This window comes from Leptopilina boulardi, unplaced genomic scaffold, assembly GCF_019393585.1.
Source record: "Leptopilina boulardi isolate dan_hultmark-lab unplaced genomic scaffold, ZJU_Lbou_2.1 LbouV2_342, whole genome shotgun sequence".
NCBI classification, from domain to species: domain Eukaryota; kingdom Metazoa; phylum Arthropoda; class Insecta; order Hymenoptera; family Figitidae; genus Leptopilina; species Leptopilina boulardi.
In genome coordinates, this window is record NW_026137910.1 from 204,692 (window position 1) to 224,641 (window position 19,950).

The window sequence follows — 19,950 nt, forward strand, 5'->3', positions numbered from 1 at the left end:
CAATAGAAATGTCGAATTTTCTATTTCAAAGGTGTTTTGACTCGAATCTCGCCGCAATTAGTGCATTTACCCTAGTACAGATAAAAGCAGGTTAAAATTAAAAACCAAATGAAAAAGCATTCTTGGCTACAATTGAATATAAAAAGAGGGAATTTGTATATCTGTTATTGTTATTATCAATTAACAGCTGTTTATCCATATGTGCGCATGTGCAGAACGAGACACGTATAATACTCAGGTTTTCTACGTTTTCTACGTATAATACGTAGAAAATGTATTATACGTAGAAAACCTCGAAAAACTCACTTTTACCCATCCCTGGTCCCGGGACTAATTTTTGGCTTCAAAAATGTAGATCTTTTTTTTGGGAACAACTTTTGTTTTGAATATATTTTTCATGAAAATGCATACTTTTCGAGATATTTGCAAGTTTCCATACTTTTTGGAATACCCTGTATGATATTAATAACTGTAATTATTAGTATTATATTAATAACTTATTGTTAATTAATGTTTTTTGCCCATACTGTAGAAACTCCTTTATGGAGACCATTGTGTACACAGCTTTAAGAGTGCTGGAGGTCTCCCATCCCTGGTCGTTGGCAACTTTGCTTTAAAAAGTGAAGCGTTCTTTTCACTTTGAAAAACGAAGCCACAAGTTAGAAGAAGAAGAAAATATTGAAAAAGTGATTTACGCAGTAAAGTTTTTAAAAAATGCTGGAATTATTTAACGAAATCAAATGTCTACTGGTAAACGATCCGGTGCGTATTGACAATGTTGTCTTTCGTCTTTATACACGCGTTACAGTTTTATTTCTGGCATCGTGTTCTGCACTTCTAACATTCAAAACCTATTTCGGCAATCCGATTAATTGCTTCATCTCTACAAATTCGCAAATACGTATGTAAAAATATTCTTTTATCATATATAATTATGTTTTTCATCGATTCATTTATGATTTTGATTAACTGCATTTTTTGTCATCTTCAAATTAAAATAAATATTAAACTTTCTTTTCTCTCTCAACAGCGAAAGAGGCAATAAATTCGTTTTGTTGGGTTACAAGCACCGCTATAGTTGCTGAAAAAACACAGGGAATCCGGGGAATCGACAATGTTGGTTTGGGAATGCGACCATCTCAAAATGATTCCGATTTGATTGAACAACAATATTATAAATGGGTTCGTAAAATAAAAATAAAAAAAAAAAAAAAAATAACTAGTTTTTTATATCTATTTAATAATAATAAAAAATAATTTACTCTGATGATTATATTAAAATTGTCTTAATTTTATTAAATTAATTATGTTTCTTTTCGAATAAGGTTTGCTTATTTCTCGGATTGCAAGCACTTATGTTTTACATACCTCGTGCCTTATGGATCGTTTGGGAACGAAATATTATTAGTTTTCTCGCAAAGGATCTTGCAACTCCTCTTCCACAGGTGGCTTGGACTGAAGAAAAACGAAATCATCTCACTAATTATTTTACTAATGCCAATTTATACTCGAATAATTTCTATGCTATTCGTTTCTTTATTTGCGAGTTACTCAATCTTTTGAATTCGGTGAGTTGTATTTATTAAAAAATTTACTGTATCATTGTGATTGATTTATCGTCATAATTAAAAAAATATTTTCATATATGTAGTTTCTACACTCTGAACAAGTAAAAGTTGAACAATTTTTTAAAATTTGAAGATTAATACAAGTTATTGTTACAAACTTTTTTGTGTGTAATTTTACAAATTTTTGTTTTTTTATTTTAATCTATAAAATCGATTATTATTTCCATTTTTTTGAAAATATAAACAATTTATTTTAATTTATTTAATTTATTGTTTTGAATAGAAAAGCGTAAATTTCATGAAAAAATTTCGACTATTCAAAAAATATTGGCACATTTTAGAAATTTTAACTCAAATATCAGAAAACTAATTTTATTTTAACTGTTTTTTTTTTGTTTTATTACAGATCTGCCAAATTTATTTTCTTGATCTGTTGCTAAATGGTCAATTTTCTCTACTTGGACCCGCATCCGTGACATTTGCGACAGCATATGACACTACAAAAATGATTGATCCATTGAAACAACTTTTCCCATTAACTGGAAAATGCTCAATGAACACGTATGGTTCCTCAGGAACGATTCAAAAGCACGATGCATTTTGCATTTTGTCACTCAATATGATAAATGAAAAGGTTTTTCTCATTTTGTGGTTTTGGTTAATCATTCTTTGTATTCTTGGCACAATCACGATAATCTACAGGTAGTTTTCATTATTCAATTTTTAAACCATTTATTACTTATAATTTTTTTTAAATCACAGAAATTCAATTACATTTTCAAAACTTACATTCAATTTAATTAATTTAATACGAAATAATTCATTCTCTTTTTACGAAAGACATTTTTTTTTCATTTGTTAAAAGAAAGTTCATTTTTTTAGAATCGTCATGTTCGCGTATCCATGGGCAAGAATTTATTTATTACAAGCACAAATTCGATCTTTGGAAAGAAAAAAAATTGAAAATGTAGTGAGAAAACTTTATTTTGGAGATTGGTTTATATTGTATCAACTTGCTGAGAACGTTAATCCCGTTGTATTCAAAGAACTCGTTGATCAATTGAATACGAAAGCCATTGAAATTCCTGAAGGCTTAGCTTAATAAGATACATAAGAAACATTTACTTTTGATTTACATATAATATTCTTTGAGACTGAGATTTCAATTTTTTGCCAAAGTGCCTAGTCTAAAAAATCAAAGCTGAAATATTCCAAAAATTTTCCACATTTAATATATAATATGTATATATTTTTGGAGGGATTTAAAAAAGACTAATCTTGAAAAGAATGATTAAAAAAAAGAAGTTTGATTAATCTAAGAAAACATTAAATTAAAAATTTAAAAGATAAGTATAAAAATAAAAAAAAAATTAGCGGTTATTTATTTATTTAAATAATGTAGCTACATTTTCATGAGAAACAATAAGTTTAAGAAGAAATGTTATTATTAAAAGAAAACATAAGTAACGCTTTATTCTCACTTCAATTAAAATTGTTCGAAATTTTTGTTTCTTTTTTTAAATATAAAGCGTAGACCTGGAGATTAAATATTTGTGAAAGAAGAGTTTATTTATTAAATGTATTAATAAGATATTTTGTTAAACGAGTGATATATAGTATACATAAGAAAAAGTATTTAAATATTAATATTAAGTATTTGTTTTAAAAAAAAAAAAAAAAAAATTGTTACTTATTAATGACTGATATAAAAGAGACACATTAGAATCTATCTATATGAGAATAATTGTAGTGTTAAACTGTTAAAAATTTTGTACTTATTTTTTAATATATGTCTTCAATAATAATTTCTTGTTCTAGAAAAAATAATGTATTTTTGTACATGTTTCGTATTTTTTTTAAATAAAAATACATTTATAAAACAACTGAGCAGATTTTTTTTGTATTTTGTACAAATACAAAATAAAAATTACTATAAATAATTTTTAATTAATTTCAATTTCTCATTAAACAAAAAAAAACTATTCAAACGTTCAAGAAAATTAGAGAAGCCTGCTCGATTTTGCAAAAATCAAAGAAAAAATTCCTGTCATCTTCCTCTGATCATTTACTTTATTCAAAGTAAATTATTATTTAATTAGTTATTAGTATTTAATTTAATTTACAAATTTCATGCATAAATCAACATGAAATTTTGTTTAATTATAATGTAATTTTATGCCAATTCTTATTAATTAAAAGAAGTATTTCATTTAAAAAAAATGTTTTACCTATTTTTTATTCATTACGTTTGTAATTTTTAAAAAAATAAATTTGTTATTTCAATGTAATCATTACCAAATATTTACCTCATTTATTTTTTGAATTAAAAAAAAATTGATTTCCAGTTATTATATTATATTTTTCTTTTTACTATACCTACAAAAATAGATATTGTTATTGAAGTTTTTTAATTTTTACATTTTACCGCGAAAATAAAAAAAAGGGGTTAAATAATATTGTTTGTCAAATTTTTAAAATTAAGGGTAAATATATAATAATTTAATAGTATAAAACAGAATGCATTTTTTTTTATTTACAGAAATAATAAGTTTAATTTTGTGTTATAAATTTTTTTTTTTTTGAAAAAAAAGAATAATCTTCGCATTTTTAATCTTTAAACACAGATTCAAGTTTAAAGTTTTTGTAAACATGTAAAATACATACATAATTAAAATATACGTTGTAAATTTAAAACAATTCACTTTTTTCTATAAATTGTATAATATATTACACATTATTCGTCAAGTGAAAAATAGGAACACAATAAGTGCATTTGTATTATACATCGTTTTTGTGTTTTATTTCATCAAATGTTGTTTCGTTACGTGTATTTTGACTCCACGTTTACTTGGGAATTCGTGCCAGCAATATTTACATTTAAAGACATAATCTCTTTTATCACCTGGAAAAGAAGAGGAACATTTTATTTATTATTTAAAAAGATATCACATTTTTTTTCATTATAATGAATAATTGTGTATTTTGTTAAAATTATAAATCCTATTATAAAAAAAGACAATTATATAGGATGTCACAAGTAATGTTGGTTTAGTGTGAAAATTTAAGAAAGTGCAGGCAACAAAAACAAACAATTAATCTAATGAAATTAATATTATTGCTACTTACAATTCTCATTAATATTATCCATTTCAGATTTGTCGTTTTTGTATTTTTGAATTTTTTCCCCTTGACGCTCTAATAAAGTATGAACCCACTCCTCAATTTCGTCGTTTATGGGTAAAGTTTCGAAATTGGAAACTTTTCCCCTGTGTTTTTTTTCATTTCCTCTTGCGCAATGAATCTTCATCGAATACACGTTAACTGACTCATATATACAACTAAGGCACTCATATCTGAAATTGAAATAGTGGATTGTTATTAAAAAAGATATTTTTTTTTAAATTGCTTCCTCATGGAAGAAGTATTGTAATACCAAAAATTTTTAAGTTCTTATTTTTCACATATCTTTGCATTTTTTGATATCAGGAATCTAAAAATCAACGTTTTTAGAAAATTTCACGATGTGTGTATATATGTATATATTTTTTTAATATAATTATTTTTTTATAAGCAACGTCTAATCAACATTTTATTAAATATTCATTGGTATTTTGTTGCAATAAATAAATAATTATTTTAATAAATTTACCTGAAATATTTTAAATCTTTGAACAGATGAAATTTCATATTCTGTTTGTGTTTTGTCCTATATTCTTTTCCTTTTTTGCAAATTGGACACACATAAAATTCTTCTTCGGGATTCCCATAAGGACCAAATTTACCAATTTTCTGTTCATTTGACTCATCCAATTTTATTTTTGCTACTTTACTCGGCAAGTCGGAATCGCTTTTTCTTTTTTTACAATTTTCGGGAGTTAATACTGCAGAACCAGAAATCTCAAGATGTGAATCGTCTTTATTAAGAATACTTCGAATATGTTTAGTCTGTGGTAAATCTCTTCGCCAGAGTGGCAACGAATCGAACGATTCCTCAGAAGTTCCTTGATGTTCGTTTAAATCGATAAATTTCTTTGTACCCTCAATTTTTTGATAAACCATTTGAAAATCGGCCTCAGGCTCATAGGGATGTTTGGAAATTAAATGCCAATCCAATCCAATTTGAATATTTGTTTTATATGAACAAGCGGTGCATTTAAATTGATTTTTTTCATTATGTTCATTTGAGGCGTGTGCAAGTATTTCTGCTTTGTAAACACAATGATAATCACAATTGTTGCATTTCCAAAGATTTTCTTCTGGATTTGGTGTGTTATTTTTATTTTCTTCGAGGGACGATTTATTCGATTCAAATTCTCGAACAACTTCAACAAATGGTCTTTTATTGTCTACATGGTCTACATGTTTATCAAGATGACGATCTACCTTGTGTCGTTTATAATGGAAATAGTTACAGTAGGAGCATTTATAGAGTTTCGAATCGTGCATCTTCAAATGAATTCCCATTCTTTCCATTGAAATATTATCTGCCTGCAATTTTTGCTCTTTACAATGTGTACATTTGAAAAATTGTTCATCCGAGTGTAAAGTTTTTAAATGAGAACGTAACGTATTTTCATTAACACTTAAATAAGAGCACTTGGAAAAGCCACAAACAAATCGTTTATTTTCGGGAACATATTTTGGCAATGTCTTTTCATCGGTTTGAATAACAGTCTCTTTTTGTTTGACCTCCTTACATTCATTTTGATGGGAACTACTTGCGAAATTGACTATTTTATCGAAAATCTTTTCTTGCTTTTCCAAGGATGACGAAGAATTAGTGAGTACAGATTCTGGGACAATTACATCTTCGACAGAGGTTGAGTCCGGCACGATTTTAGACTTATTAAAATTAGAATCCAATGATTCATCAGGTAAATTAATGAATGCAATTAAATCCGAGCACCACGAATAATGCTCGTCTGGATTTAAGAGAAGTAGCTGATCGATGTCACTTTTTAATTTGGTAAGCTGAAAAATAATAATTATTATTTCAATCGGACAAATAAAAATACATGAATAAATTGAACAAAACAAAATAATTTTTTGAAAAATATACCTGCGGTGAACTTTTTTCAAGCAGAACAGGCTCCTGGATGCATTGTGATTGCTGAGGACTAATATGACTGTGAGTATTGGTTTTAGAGTTAACACATTGATACTTACAGTCTCCATGCTCTTCATAGTGCTAGAAAGTAATTGAATATTAAAATCAATAGTTAATTTAAATTATGAAAGAAGTTAAATATTATCTTATTATAAATATGATTATATTGATTTTTTCGATTTGGCTAAAATTTTTTAATTTTTTTTAAACTCTACGAAAAAATGTTGCATGATTTTTTTCAAACTTTTTTTTATCAAACTTTATGAGATGAGTTTTTCAAAAACATTACTTTTCGAAAAATCGATGCAAAAAATTTTAGAAAAATAATTCACTATACTTTCTGCAATTTAAAAATTAAAATTTTAATTTTAAAACTGTTTATATTCATAATTTTTTTTTTAATTTAAAAAAATTTTAAGCTTTGTCCGGTTATGGAGAAACGATTTTTTCAATATTTTCGGAATTTTGAATTTCTTTAAAATACCTTCGGTTTTTTTTTTTTTTTTTTGATAATACGTACATTTATGTATTTTGATGGGCTAATTATGAAAACCGTAGTAAAAATATTCGAAAATTATAGAAAAAAAAGATACAAAAATAAATTAAATGATATACATCGACGATTACGCTTTTAAATTAATAAAATTTCAAAAATAACTTACCAAAATAAGCTCCTCTGGTGAATAACTTAGAATTTTACACAAATGACAATTGAATATAGAAATACTGGAATGCTCAACTTCTAAATGAACAAAGAGTTCTTCGGGTGCATCGAAACATTTATTGCATTCTAAAATAGAAAATAAATAAACAACATTTAGCAACAATTATTTTTAACCTGTAAAAATAAAGGAGAAAAACTTACCGTTTACACGCTCCAAAATAATTCGCAGCTCCTTTTTAAAAATTTCATCAAATTTTCGAATCATAGAACTTTTATCCAAACTCTAAACAGTGAAGATTTATTAATTTTTATAAAAATGGAAAAAATTTACAATATTTGATTCAAATTTTAATAAATTAATGCAAAAAATAGATATAATAAAAAATTAGCAACTTACATTTGTATTATTGTCAGAAGGTATAACCAGATTGCTTGAAGTAGCTATTAAAACAATATTTTTTTAAATTTGAAAAAAAAACTTTCAACATTTTCTACAAGTATCTAATAGACCTTTTCATGCTGATCGTTCTGTCCTTATCTAGCACATACAATAATGCATAAGTTGGAAGAGGACAGAATGATCGGCATGAAAAGGTCTATTATGAAAATTAGAAGAAATTTAATAAAAATAAAAAACAATAGTTACCATCAACAGGAGTTGTTACCATTGGACACGGATCCGTGTCAAATGTTAATGACACTTCGTCACTATCGCTTTCTTCATCTTCAGTAAAATTTTCATCCTCTAATGAATCTTTTGAGTGTGAATCATTATCACAATTTTCATTCGCTTCAATACCAACTTGAGCTGGGGTTATCCAGGTGGTGAAAGCCTTGCTAATGTTCCTGACTATACCCTGCATTTTCTTCTTTCACAAGTTCTATTTTTACTGTTTACCTTCTACTTTAAAGGCCTACGCACAATAGTTCGTAAATCTATTATACATACATACACTCGTGTTCAGATTTGCCTACACATATTTGTCCTTTTCTAACGCACGTGTAGCCATGGCAACATATGCGTTAGAAAAAAACAAAAAATTGCATATCTGACCACGAGTGTACATTGGCCTTATTTTGCTTATATTACTCTTATTATTTCACGTTTGCAAACTATAAAGGCGCCGTCCCATGATGCTGATTCTACACTTATGGAGAATTTACACCTTCTGTAAAAAAATTTCTTCACTTTGCATTTTCCGAAATACACTTACTTGTCCACAATGAATCAGATTCGGACAACCAATCAGGTATGTGTATTTCGGAAAATGCAAAGTGAAGAAAATTTTTTACAGAAGGTGTAAATGCTCCATTACGGAGTAGCTGCGCTTTTCCGTTAAGGCCAACGCACAATAGTTTCGCGAAAACAGTTCGCGAACGAGAGGCATGAGATAGAAAAGGATACGAATATATTTCTGTCTTTTTGTAACTCATATTTCACGTTCGCGAACGTCACACTTCAAGGGGGGGAGAGGGGATCTATCAAAAAAATGGCGCTAAAATATATAATAGTGTGTGAAGTGGGGGAGGGGGATTTAAAAATTGAATAAAATTGGGAACCGCAGAACTGCGATACGCCATCTAGGTGTCGACCCCCTTGTGGTAGCCATTTTTCGTTCCATCTCTCTTTTATCATATGTTTAAAGGCCTGAGCAGAATAGAAACGTAACCGTAATCGTGAACGGAAGAATGGGTTAGAGAAGGATAGTCATATATTGTTGTTCTTCTCTTACTTATTCTTCCGTTTGTGATTGCGATTACGATTCCGGTTACGTTTCTATTGTGCTTAGGCCTTAAGAGAGAGATAAAATATCAAGATGGCTACCGCAACGGGGTTAATTTTCCCATGATTCCCAATGATTTCTGATCCCAATAGCGTGACGTAGTTTGTGAACGACCCCATACTAGGGAAGTACAGAGATGGGCACGTAGAAAACGTCAAGTATAATACAAGATATTTTACGTGTAATATACACGTATTATACATGAGTTTTCTACATGTGTATTATATATAAGGCTAATTTTAAGAAACATAACCCTTAATCTGATTGTTTTTAAATTTCCAATTTTCAAAAGTTCTGATCACGAAGTAGTATAAAGGCCAACGCACAATAGCTTCGCGAAAGTCGTTCGCGAACGAGATGCATGAGATAGAAAAGGATACATATATACCTCTGTCCTTTTCTAACTAATGTTTCACGTTCGCGAACGTCTTTTGCGAAGCTATTCTGCTTAGGCCTTAAGGAGACATATTACCTATGTATTAAAATCAAGTGTTTATATAATACACAGTTTAATACCACAATTTCCAGCGGTTGGCGCAAGTGTAATTAGATTAGTGAAAACTTGAGAACCGTGAATACCGAAAACGAGGCCATCTTTTATATACAGCGATATGTCTCCTTATACTATTTCGTGGTTCTGATATTGGCAAAAATTAATTATCGATGCTTTGATAAAATTAAAATTATATTAGTATTTCTCTTCTAAATTGAGAACAGTTTCATGAGAACGACACTTTGAAACAGATATAGTAATTTTTTCAAAATAAAAAGAGAAAATAATTAATATAATGTAAATTGAAATATATAGTTTATAAAAAAATGTTTTTATGACGTTAAATTAAACAAAAAATTCTTAATTTTATGTAAAAAAAAATATCGCCCGTTGCTCACAGTCAATTGGGTTCGAACTCCGGCCACTACCTGATAACCGGAAAGACCTCAAAGCGCAATTACTCCCAGGTATTTACGCACCACAGCTACGGCGATTATAAAATTTTTCTTAGAGCAAGCATTATTTATCGACGAATTAACTGATCTAAGTATAATAAATGTTCATTTGTCAGTAATCTTGTATATTTCTACAGAACAAATTTGTTTTAAAAATTAAGTCAATAATAAATTCTATTTTCTATTTCTCATAGTTATAATTTACACAATTAATTAATTATACACATTAAGTTTAAAATGATGAAAAATTGTTAATGGTAAAATTTGTGCTGTATAATTTTATACCAAATATCATTTTTCTAAAAATGTATTACCGAAACCAGAATCCTGATGAATCACTCAATGAAAATAGAGAGTGAAATGATCGGCATAGGCAAGCGTGGAACAATATCAAATACATACTTAGAAACTTTGAATTTCGCGGAAATATCTCGGAAAACTTCGTCAATCTTCGTTTATGTCATACGAAGACAAACGTTCACATTTCTGACAGAATTGTCGGAAAATATTTTTAGAGATCAAAGAAACTAGTTTAAATTTTATTATTTAATTATGTTTTGTCATTATACATATTACATGTGTAGATTTGGATAGGTGAATAAAAAAAGGTAATAATGAAATTTGTTTATGTTTTTTTTTCAAATTAAAACTTTTTTGGGGTAATGGGAAATTGCGTCAGCAAGGAGAGTTTTTGTTATCTCGGTATTGCATTTCTTATTGCTTTGAAAATTGAAAAAAATTAATTTATAAAATTTGATATTCTTGCACATTTAATGACTAAAAATCTGTATTTGTGTTTTATTGTCTTTAAAATTAGATATTTTAATACTAAAGAAGTTGTAAGTATTTTTTATGTTACAAATACTTTATAAAATGTCCATCTGTCGAGAAGTATTGACAAAATAATGAGAGAACATGTATTAAAAAAAATTATTTTTTTTTACAAATTTACTTTTTTTTCTTACTTTCTATATATAATTAAAGATAAATAACAAAGAGTAAAAAAGGAGCAAAACAATATTTTATTATAACTAATATATTACCTGTGTTTATTTTGAATTAAATAAATTGTTTTTAATTTTAAAAAAATGTTAATCAAAAAGCGAAAGTTAATTATAAAAAAAGCACTGAAATCATTTTTTTATAAATTATTATTTTCTATATTAATAATGTATTCAAAAATTATTTCGTTTTCCTTGAAGTTTTAACATTGAAGATTAAATTTCATAACATAAAATTAAAAGTTTAGTACATTATAAATTATATGAATGATTATTGAAAATAATATTTAAATTAAACAAATTTTGTTCAAAGTTCTTTTTTTATAATATTGTATATATAAAACGTATGTTTAAAGTATATAAAAAATTACAATATTGAGAATATACAATATATAAATATTGTGTACTTATTTAATAAAAGGCAACATTGATTGGTTTAAGTATCAACAATTAAATTATTTATTTTACATTTCATTAATAATTTTTAAACGAAAAACAATAATATCAATCATTAGAAAGTACCACTAAAAAAATAAAACATCACTTAGTTTAATGTTTTATTATATGATTCACTAAAAATGATTGTCGAAATAATGGTTTTGTATAATATACAATATAATAATATTTTTAAAAAAATGACTTTTTAAAATTTATTGTATAGAGTAATATACATATATTATTCTAAAAGTATTAAAAATAGATAATAATTGTTTTAATTGCACTTAAAAATATTTTTCAAGTCTATAGTTAAAAAAAAAAAATTTGTCCAAAAAATAAAATGAGCTTAAAATTCATAAATATACATATAATAATGCTAAAAAAATATTAAAAATTTTTTTCATATTGATCAAGACATCCACTCTACACTTCTATTCTCCATATCAAAAGTTAGAACTGATGCTCAAATTCAACTACTCGTAATAACTTTAATTTATAATTAAGACTGAAATAAATTTTACATCCATAAAGGGAGATAAATTGACAATAGATTTTAAAACTCGAATTTCTAACAATGAAATTTGTTAACATATTTATAATAATTTTCGAAATTTGTTACGCCTGATGGTTGAAAGCAGATGAGTCTCGAAAAATATTAAATTTTACCCAAAAATTATATAAAAATAGGAGGTATTTTTTATTCCCCATAAAGTACAATAATCGTCAAATTGAAAATAAATATATTTACATCAACATGTTACAGATTTAACACTTAAAAGTTATCAAATGTTTTGAATGCCGTTCCCAAGTTGTCAAGAATTTCAATTACAAGCCTTTCTTCATCGTCCGTCCGATTTGCTAGGTCACCGATCGCAAAAGTCAAATTTTCATGATCATGATCATTTCACTCTGTATTCTCGTTGAGATATCAAGATTATTCAACCAACTATTGAGTTTTGTTGCTCTCTCTGATCATCAATTATTAGATCATTGAATGATTGATTTCACTTTGTATTGATACCCAACGAAGGCGTGTGGCGCGCGTTGGTTATGAGATTCGATTTGGATCAAGCCAATCGTATCATAATTTTCTTGTGGAAAATTACACTCATCAGTCCTTCTTAGGACTAATCCAACACTGAGAGGGTAGATTGACGAGGGCGTGTGGCGCACGTCAATTCCTTCCGGAGTGAGGCCCATAAAATGGAGCAAGAAAAGAAGACAGATCCCACTTCCAAGAAGAGGAAAATATCGAAAAATACCAGTGAGGATGGTCAACATAAAAATGGAATTCCAACTTACAATCGCTTCGAAGTACTCGATGATGATGCCTCGTCCATAAGCAGCATTGAAATTGATGAAGAGGACTCTTTCTCGACTGCAGTCACTAAAAAATTCAAGATTCCGCCACTGGTTATCACATCAAAAATTGAAAATTACATGCAGTTCATAAAAACCATATTAAATGTGTGTCAAGACAAGAAGACAAGAATCGACTACAATCCGAAGAAATTGAAAGTGTTCACAACCTCCATCGAAGATTATGGAGAACTATTGAAACTTTTAAAAAATGAAAACATGGAGTTTTACACATATGCTCCAAAAAACTCCCGACCAAAGCATATAGTTGCGAAGAGACTACCTAATATCCCAACACCAGAGATCATGGAAGATTTACTAAAGTAAGATGTCCCTTGCGAAAAAATTTCCATCCTCAATAAGAAAAAGACGGCATCATAACCGTATATGATGATCCAATATACATGATCACATTAAAAAAAGAAGTGGACTGTGACAAATCGATTGAAGATCCACCAAAGTGCACTAACTGTGAAGGGCAGCATCCGGCAAATTACTCTTAATTTTTTATTTTGCCAATAACAGTTTAATAGAAATAATTACTCCTGATTCTCTCAAAAAGGGCAAATCAAAGCGTACACAATTTTAGACGGTGTTTTTGTTAAAAAATAATAAAATTAATTTCAATTAATAAAAATTTGTCAGTCATACAATAAGATTTAACAATTTTCAATCGGATCACTAATGAATATTTCAAAAAAAAGTCGAATAACTGAATTATTGAATGAAAAGTAGTGTTAAAACTCCCCTCTGTAATATTGAAGTTGAAGTTTTGGATGAATTAGATTCAGACCATCTGCCTATAATCGTAACTCTTAATGTTTATAATTGTAATAAATCAAAACAAGTTGTAAATTCAGATGTTCATTACATGAACATTTTGCTTCCTCTTTACGATCAGCAAAAAAATTTGCTTCCTCGTGGAGAAAGCAAAATTTTATTGCCAAAATGTCAATTTTTGATTTTTTAACTTTCATTAATTCTTTAAATTTACTTCAAATGTATACTTTATATATATCGATCGATTCGTCTTGACGTAAGGAATACAATTATTTCATATATAAACTTCAATTTAAAAAATCACAAAATTTTACAGCCTAAATGTGAAATTTTGATTTTTTTACTTTCATTAATTCTTTAAATTTACCTTAAATGTATACTTTATATATATCGATGGATTCGTCTTGACGTAAGGAAAACGATTTTATTATATATAACCTTAAATTTTTCTATTTAAAAATTTTTGGAAAAAAGACGATAAAATTTTTTTTTGGAATATTTTTCAAAATCCTTTGATCAGATTTGAGATATTAATATGATAAATGAGCCTACCAAATTTTATCTAAATCCATTACAACCTGTTAAAGTTATCTTCTAAACAAAAAAGGGATCCACACACACACATACATACATCCGGACAATTGATCAGGATCTCATATAACATGTTTCTATAAAGAAAAAAATTTGTTTCCGCCACTTTGAAAAGTTTTATAAATGAAAGGACTACAAAGCTTCCTCCACGAGGAAGCAAAAAACATTATTTAATTACAAAAAAGCAGATTGGAAAAATTTTAGGACATATTTACATTCAAACCTAACTATTTGCAATAATCTAGATTCATTTATTACTGTAATGTTAATGTAAATACAAATAATTAAGTAAATATAAATAAGTACTAAGTAAATATTCCTTGTTAATAAGGAAAATTGACATGGTACATATATTGAAAAATATTGTTGACCCTTTAAATTTAACTGCTTATCAGTTTCCTTAATATTTGTAAAATTAATATGATTTTTATTCGCTTTGAAATTTATGAAAATAAACATTTGTTCAAACAATATTTGTAATTTCTGTTCAAATGAAAACATGCTATTTTGGGTTTATTGTACTGTTAAATATTTTTAATATTTTAAACATTTAGATAATTTCAAAGCCAAATATTTATAAAGAATTAAAATTGGACTTACTATAGAGTAAATTATTTTTATTATAAGATACAAAGCTTTTTAATATTAACATGTAATTAAAAAATATTATAATTGAAATAATTATTTTTACAGTATGTAAATCTAATTTTAAATCTTTATAAACATTTTACTTTAAATGAAAATTAATATATTTGAAAAATTTTATTTAATTTACAGTATATGTGATTAACAATAAATTCATATTTTTCAGAAGCGAATTCTAAAAGAGATAATGAAACCCTTATTTATTAATTATTATTTTTCATAGATAAAGATAAATATAAAATTTATTTATTTCTTGTACACTTCTTAAGTTTTCCAATATATTATTCTTCATCAATTCCCCTTATTTTTAACAATTAAATTATTTATATTCTAAAGTCCAACTAATTAGTAAGTATTTATTTTTAATTTTTAGACTTTGTTAAATCTAATATTAAAACAAATCTATCAGTTTATGATACATCACATGGTTTATTGGAAATTTCTTGACATGTAGGAGTCGGTGGTACTTCACATTTGCATTTAATACATCTTCTCATTTCGTCCGTTTTTGGATTAAGTTCGTCACCAATTTTCATGACAATTTTTCCAAATACGCAAGTATCTAAAAATTATTATGTAGTTATATGTACCAATTGTTTTATTTATTGCGCTAAAACAAAATTTTAAGAAACCAATTTTTACTCACCTGATTTGTCATTGGAAGGGTTTTCAACTTCTGTTGAACGGGAAATAAGTTTGTCATTTGCATCAGCTAGATATCATTGAAATATTTATTATTAAAATTTAATTTTAAATTATATTTCAGGAGCTAAAAATTTTTTTTCACAAAATTTATTAATTAATGAAATTAAAGAAATCTTCTACCAAGAAAGAAATTTTGTTTAGAAATAAGAATAAGTTGAGATTTTTCTGATCATTTCTACTTACTTTTATTTATAAATAAAAAATCCGCTTATTAGTTGAAATTGAAATTATATTGATCCTTTGTTATTAAGTACTTGAGTTTAATGTTAGATTGACAATATAAGGTTTTCACTTACGACATCTGAAAAAACTATTGCAAGAAATTTGCGGATGCTCTTGATAACGATAAATTGGAGCACATTTTTCTTTCAATTCATAGTTATTATGGAGTTCAATGCCACATGATTTTTCTTCTAGATCATAACAGAAGGGTTTAACATTTTCACCTGGAACACAAAATAATAATAATTTAATAAAATAATAAGAGTAAACAAGGAGGGGGTCCTTTATGTTTATTTCATAAAAATTTTGCTTCCTCATCGTGTGAAGCAAAAAATTTGCTTTCTCGTGGAGGAAGCTATGAATTTCTCTAATTCAATTAATTGATTTAAAACATTTCGAGTTAAAAATTGATTTAAATTAATTAAATTTTTTGAAAAATGAAGAAAATTTTAAATCATTTTGGGTCTAACATATACTTTAAATATACGAATCGATTCGTCTTAAGGCAAGGAATTCAATTATTTTATGTATTAAGGGTATGTATGCAAAGGACGTTTTTTGTAGTTTGACTCTCTAAATATGAATCAGTGAAAAAGTCACTGGTGTCAAATCAGTCGCTAAATTCTAGCTATTTGAATCAGTGGTTTTCACTGACAGTTAGTGACATTTCAATGGAGAATCAATTACTTTGACTGAAAATCAGTGAAATGTTACTGATTCAAATAGCTAGAATTTAGCGACTGATTTGAGACCAGTGACTTTTTCACTGATTCAAATTTAGAGAGTAAACTTTCTCTGAAATAAAAAATTATTTTGGGTTAAAATTTTGGAATAATGATTTTGTTTGGTACAAGGAATCTCGCTGTTCTACGGATTTAATATAACTTGACGCAAAAATAATAAAAATAAAGCAATAAATATTAAAATAATGCATTATTATACATATCATAGTTCATTCAGCGGCCACTCGCTCGAATTGGCGCTGTTTACTGGATCACTGACACACTCAAGCAACATCTGTGTATGCGCCGCCATGTTTGTTTTCATTTTCGTTTAAAAATGACACTTTTTAAACTTCATTTTTTAATTATTTAACGCAAAATTGTGTATTATTCGGAGAACAGCGAGATTCCTTGTACCCTAATCTATCATCCCTCAAAATTTTAGACAAAGGACTTTTCTCATTTTAGAGTGAAATGTACACTGAAAGACTTTTCGTTTGAAAAATTAATGATTTGTTTGAAAGTGAGGATAATTCTGTTTTTATGCGATTTAGTCGTATGAAATGTAACAATTTTTAACCAAATAATACTGAAAGTTAATATGACCATACTAATTTTCGGTATGATTTGGTTTAAACAATGATACATTCATACCACTAAATCGCATAAAAATAGAATTATCCTCATTTTCAAACAAATCATATTAATTTTTCAAACGAAGCCTTTCAGTGTATACTACCAAAACACATTTTCCCATACTAGGTCACGTGGGAGATTCCCACATACCTTGAACTTAAAAAAACACAAAAATTTTTAGCTAAAATATGAATTTTTGATTTTTTAATTTTTAATAATTCTTTAAATTTCAATCAAATCTATAGTTTATATATATATCAATCGATTCGTCTTGACGTAAGGAAGACGATTATATTATTATATATTACTTAAACACACATACATACATCCGGACAATTGATCAGGATCTCATATAACATGTTTCTATATAGAGGAAAATTTTTTTTCACCAATTTTAAAAATTTTATAAACGAAAGGACTACAAAGCTTCCTCCACGAGGAAGCAAAATTATGTTTTTTTTAAAAAAAGAAGAAGATAATTTATTAAAAATTTATATTTTTCAAATAAAAAATTTTTAATTATAAAATAAAAAATAAACAATGAACAATTTATAATAAATTAAGATTTTATTAAGAATTAAAAAACAAATTTATACCTTTATATCCTGGTTTACAAAAACAAATGAAATCTGTCTTGTTTTTTGGTTGGAAAGAATCACCTTCTTTTAATGTTTTTCCATCAACAAGACAAGTTACAGGATTTCTAGCTACAAATAAAGAAATATATATATATATATATCAAAAATAAGTTAATTGAATTAGTTTCTAAGATAGGAAATTTTTTAAAATAGAAATTATTTCAAAATTATTATATTCTACTTTCATATTTAAAATAATGATTTCATTTTTTTCACAAGAGTTTCTTTTTTATACTACTTTTAATTAAAATACAATAATTTAGAATAATTGTAGTGTCCTTCAACGGTTTTTTATTAAGGGCTTCTTATTTTATTCAAATAAATAAATAACACTTACGACAAATTTCTGCACCTGGACAGCATTTATCTGGAGAAATTTCACGATAACATCCAGGCTTAGGTGGCAAATTAAAACAATCTACTATTGGACACGTAAATTCCATCCTTGAAATAATAGTGTTTAAAAAAATTTTTTAATTAAATAAATCAGTTTGATTATTTGACAATAAAAAAATTATATGAATCAAAAGGAAAGTTATTTCCATTTTTGAGGATAGTTTAATTGTATTTATTTTATAAATAAATTATAATTTGTTAAAAATATTATAAATTCTGATTAATATACAAAACAACTTACAATCCCCGAAAACTTTCTAAACAAATGCAGCCAAAGGAACAGCGCAATGAGTCTTCTTCCTTCAACATCTCACCGATCTCATAAACGTTGTCATTTACATAACACTTTTTTGATTTGAATCTTTCTTCAATATGAGAACAGTCATATTTCACGGCACAACATTCGTCGGGAGTTTTGTAAATTGGTTTACACTTGATTTCATTGTAAAATCTTAATGGACCAGGACATTTAGTTTTATCACATTTATCTTTAAATGTAGAGAAAAAAAATAATTAAAAATTGTTTTTATATATATGTAGAATAGGTGAAAATTATAAATAATAGAAAATTTTGTTTTAATAAATTTTTATAATCCTTAATATTATTCAATTATATATTTTTTCAGTACCTTCAGCAAAAAGTGGAGAGACAATAAAAATCAAACTAAAAAAAAATTCAAGAATAAACATTTTTATGAAGTTGATTTTAACACTACAGTTCAATTCGAGTGTTAAATTCAATATCAGTGAGGTAGCAAATTACAATTGCTTTTTATAAGATGCCGCTTGCAATGCAGACAGCAGACTTGTACCAAAAGAAGTGGGGAGGATGGATGCCGCGCTTTCTATGAACGATAAGTACTGCATACAACGCACCTATAATCTTGCAGTAACATTGTCAACGAGTTCTAACTTGGCAGCGGTAGTGACCGGACGGAATATGTTCCGGCACTCCATGCATTTTCAACCGATTTTGTTCTACCTATTATTTTTCAAACAAGTTTTAGTTCATCTTAGTCAAGTTCTGTGTAGTAAATACTTATGATTTGTTCTGCTTCTGAAAGCAACTATATAACCTTTTTATTAAAACGTTCGTTCTACCACGTGCTCTCTGATGTGTTCTTCGAAGTTTGTTCTAATCCTGATCAGTTCTGAGTTTTGTTCTATAAGCGAGTGTGACTTCTACCCTCGCTCATCGCAACCTTTTGTGAAATATCTAAAATTTTTGTGTCATCCTGAGAATCTATTTTATTGCTTCATTCTGTTCCGCGTGTTCTTTCATAAATTTTTCTGGTTTTATCTGATTTTGAGACGGCTCACTGTTATTGTGCTGTGACCTCTGTTGTTTACAATGCTTTGTAGATCTATGTAAACATCTTTTGTATATTTGTGGTGTCACCTTGTAGTGTTCTGGTCTTCGACAGTTTAATATCTTAACTGTATACCCCTTGTTCAAGGTTTAAGTATATTTGAAGTGTTTGAAACCCGGTGTTGACATTTTACCGCGCTACAAGTACAATTGATGTTTCCCTCACAACTTGAGTTTGTCTCTCATTGTTTTGCCCAGAGGGAGCCTGACTACGGTGGTCTCACTTTAAGCAACCATTGTGTTATTTTTTCCGATTGAAACTTGGAAATTGCTATTGAGATCAATTATATATATCAATGTATGGCCTATACGTTTTGAATTCAATTCTCACATGTATTCTTCTCATGGGAGTTTATTATGATTCATGAATGGATTCA

General features: G+C 27.2%; 4 protein-coding genes across 5 annotated transcripts in view; 2 read left to right on the plus strand and 2 right to left on the minus strand.

Moving 5' to 3' along the window:
- The window catches only part of LOC127285999 (innexin inx2-like), a 55,773-nt gene extending 52,580 nt beyond the window's left edge, over nucleotides 1–3,193 (plus strand). For both annotated transcript variants that reach the window (XM_051312254.1, XM_051312255.1), the window contains exons 2-6: nucleotides 533–901; nucleotides 1,031–1,182; nucleotides 1,326–1,568; nucleotides 1,975–2,270; nucleotides 2,451–3,193. In XM_051312254.1, coding sequence (XP_051168211.1) covers nucleotides 715–901; nucleotides 1,031–1,182; nucleotides 1,326–1,568; nucleotides 1,975–2,270; nucleotides 2,451–2,670 — 1,098 coding nt within the window. In that variant the 5' untranslated portion in view covers nucleotides 533–714 and the 3' untranslated portion in view covers nucleotides 2,671–3,193. The remainder of the gene's footprint in view (nucleotides 1–532; nucleotides 902–1,030; nucleotides 1,183–1,325; nucleotides 1,569–1,974; nucleotides 2,271–2,450) is intronic.
- A 955-nt stretch (nucleotides 3,194–4,148) lies between these two features.
- LOC127285876 (zinc finger protein 711-like) lies at nucleotides 4,149–8,291 on the minus strand. Its single transcript, XM_051312079.1, has 8 exons — nucleotides 7,986–8,291; nucleotides 7,737–7,780; nucleotides 7,541–7,622; nucleotides 7,338–7,465; nucleotides 6,628–6,756; nucleotides 5,218–6,539; nucleotides 4,695–4,921; nucleotides 4,149–4,470 (listed from the first exon to the last, which is right to left on the minus strand). The coding sequence occupies exons 1-8, from the start codon at nucleotides 8,200–8,202 to the stop codon at nucleotides 4,367–4,369; spliced, it is 2,253 nt and encodes a 750-aa protein (XP_051168036.1). The 5' UTR covers nucleotides 8,203–8,291; the 3' UTR covers nucleotides 4,149–4,366.
- A 2,272-nt stretch (nucleotides 8,292–10,563) lies between these two features.
- Nucleotides 10,564–13,697, plus strand: LOC127285889 (uncharacterized). Its single transcript, XM_051312096.1, has 2 exons — nucleotides 10,564–10,679; nucleotides 12,274–13,697. Exon 2 carries the CDS (start codon nucleotides 12,714–12,716, stop codon nucleotides 13,194–13,196), a length of 483 nt encoding a protein of 160 aa, XP_051168053.1. The 5' UTR covers nucleotides 10,564–10,679; nucleotides 12,274–12,713; the 3' UTR covers nucleotides 13,197–13,697.
- Nucleotides 13,698–15,010: 1,313 nt separating this feature from the next.
- Nucleotides 15,011–18,960, minus strand: LOC127285905 (uncharacterized). Its single transcript, XM_051312110.1, has 7 exons — nucleotides 18,834–18,960; nucleotides 18,446–18,692; nucleotides 18,146–18,252; nucleotides 17,767–17,877; nucleotides 15,887–16,036; nucleotides 15,532–15,597; nucleotides 15,011–15,447 (listed from the first exon to the last, which is right to left on the minus strand). Exons 1-7 carry the CDS (start codon nucleotides 18,892–18,894, stop codon nucleotides 15,296–15,298), a joined length of 894 nt encoding a protein of 297 aa, XP_051168067.1. The 5' UTR covers nucleotides 18,895–18,960; the 3' UTR covers nucleotides 15,011–15,295.
- Between the last annotated feature and the right edge of the window lie 990 nt (nucleotides 18,961–19,950).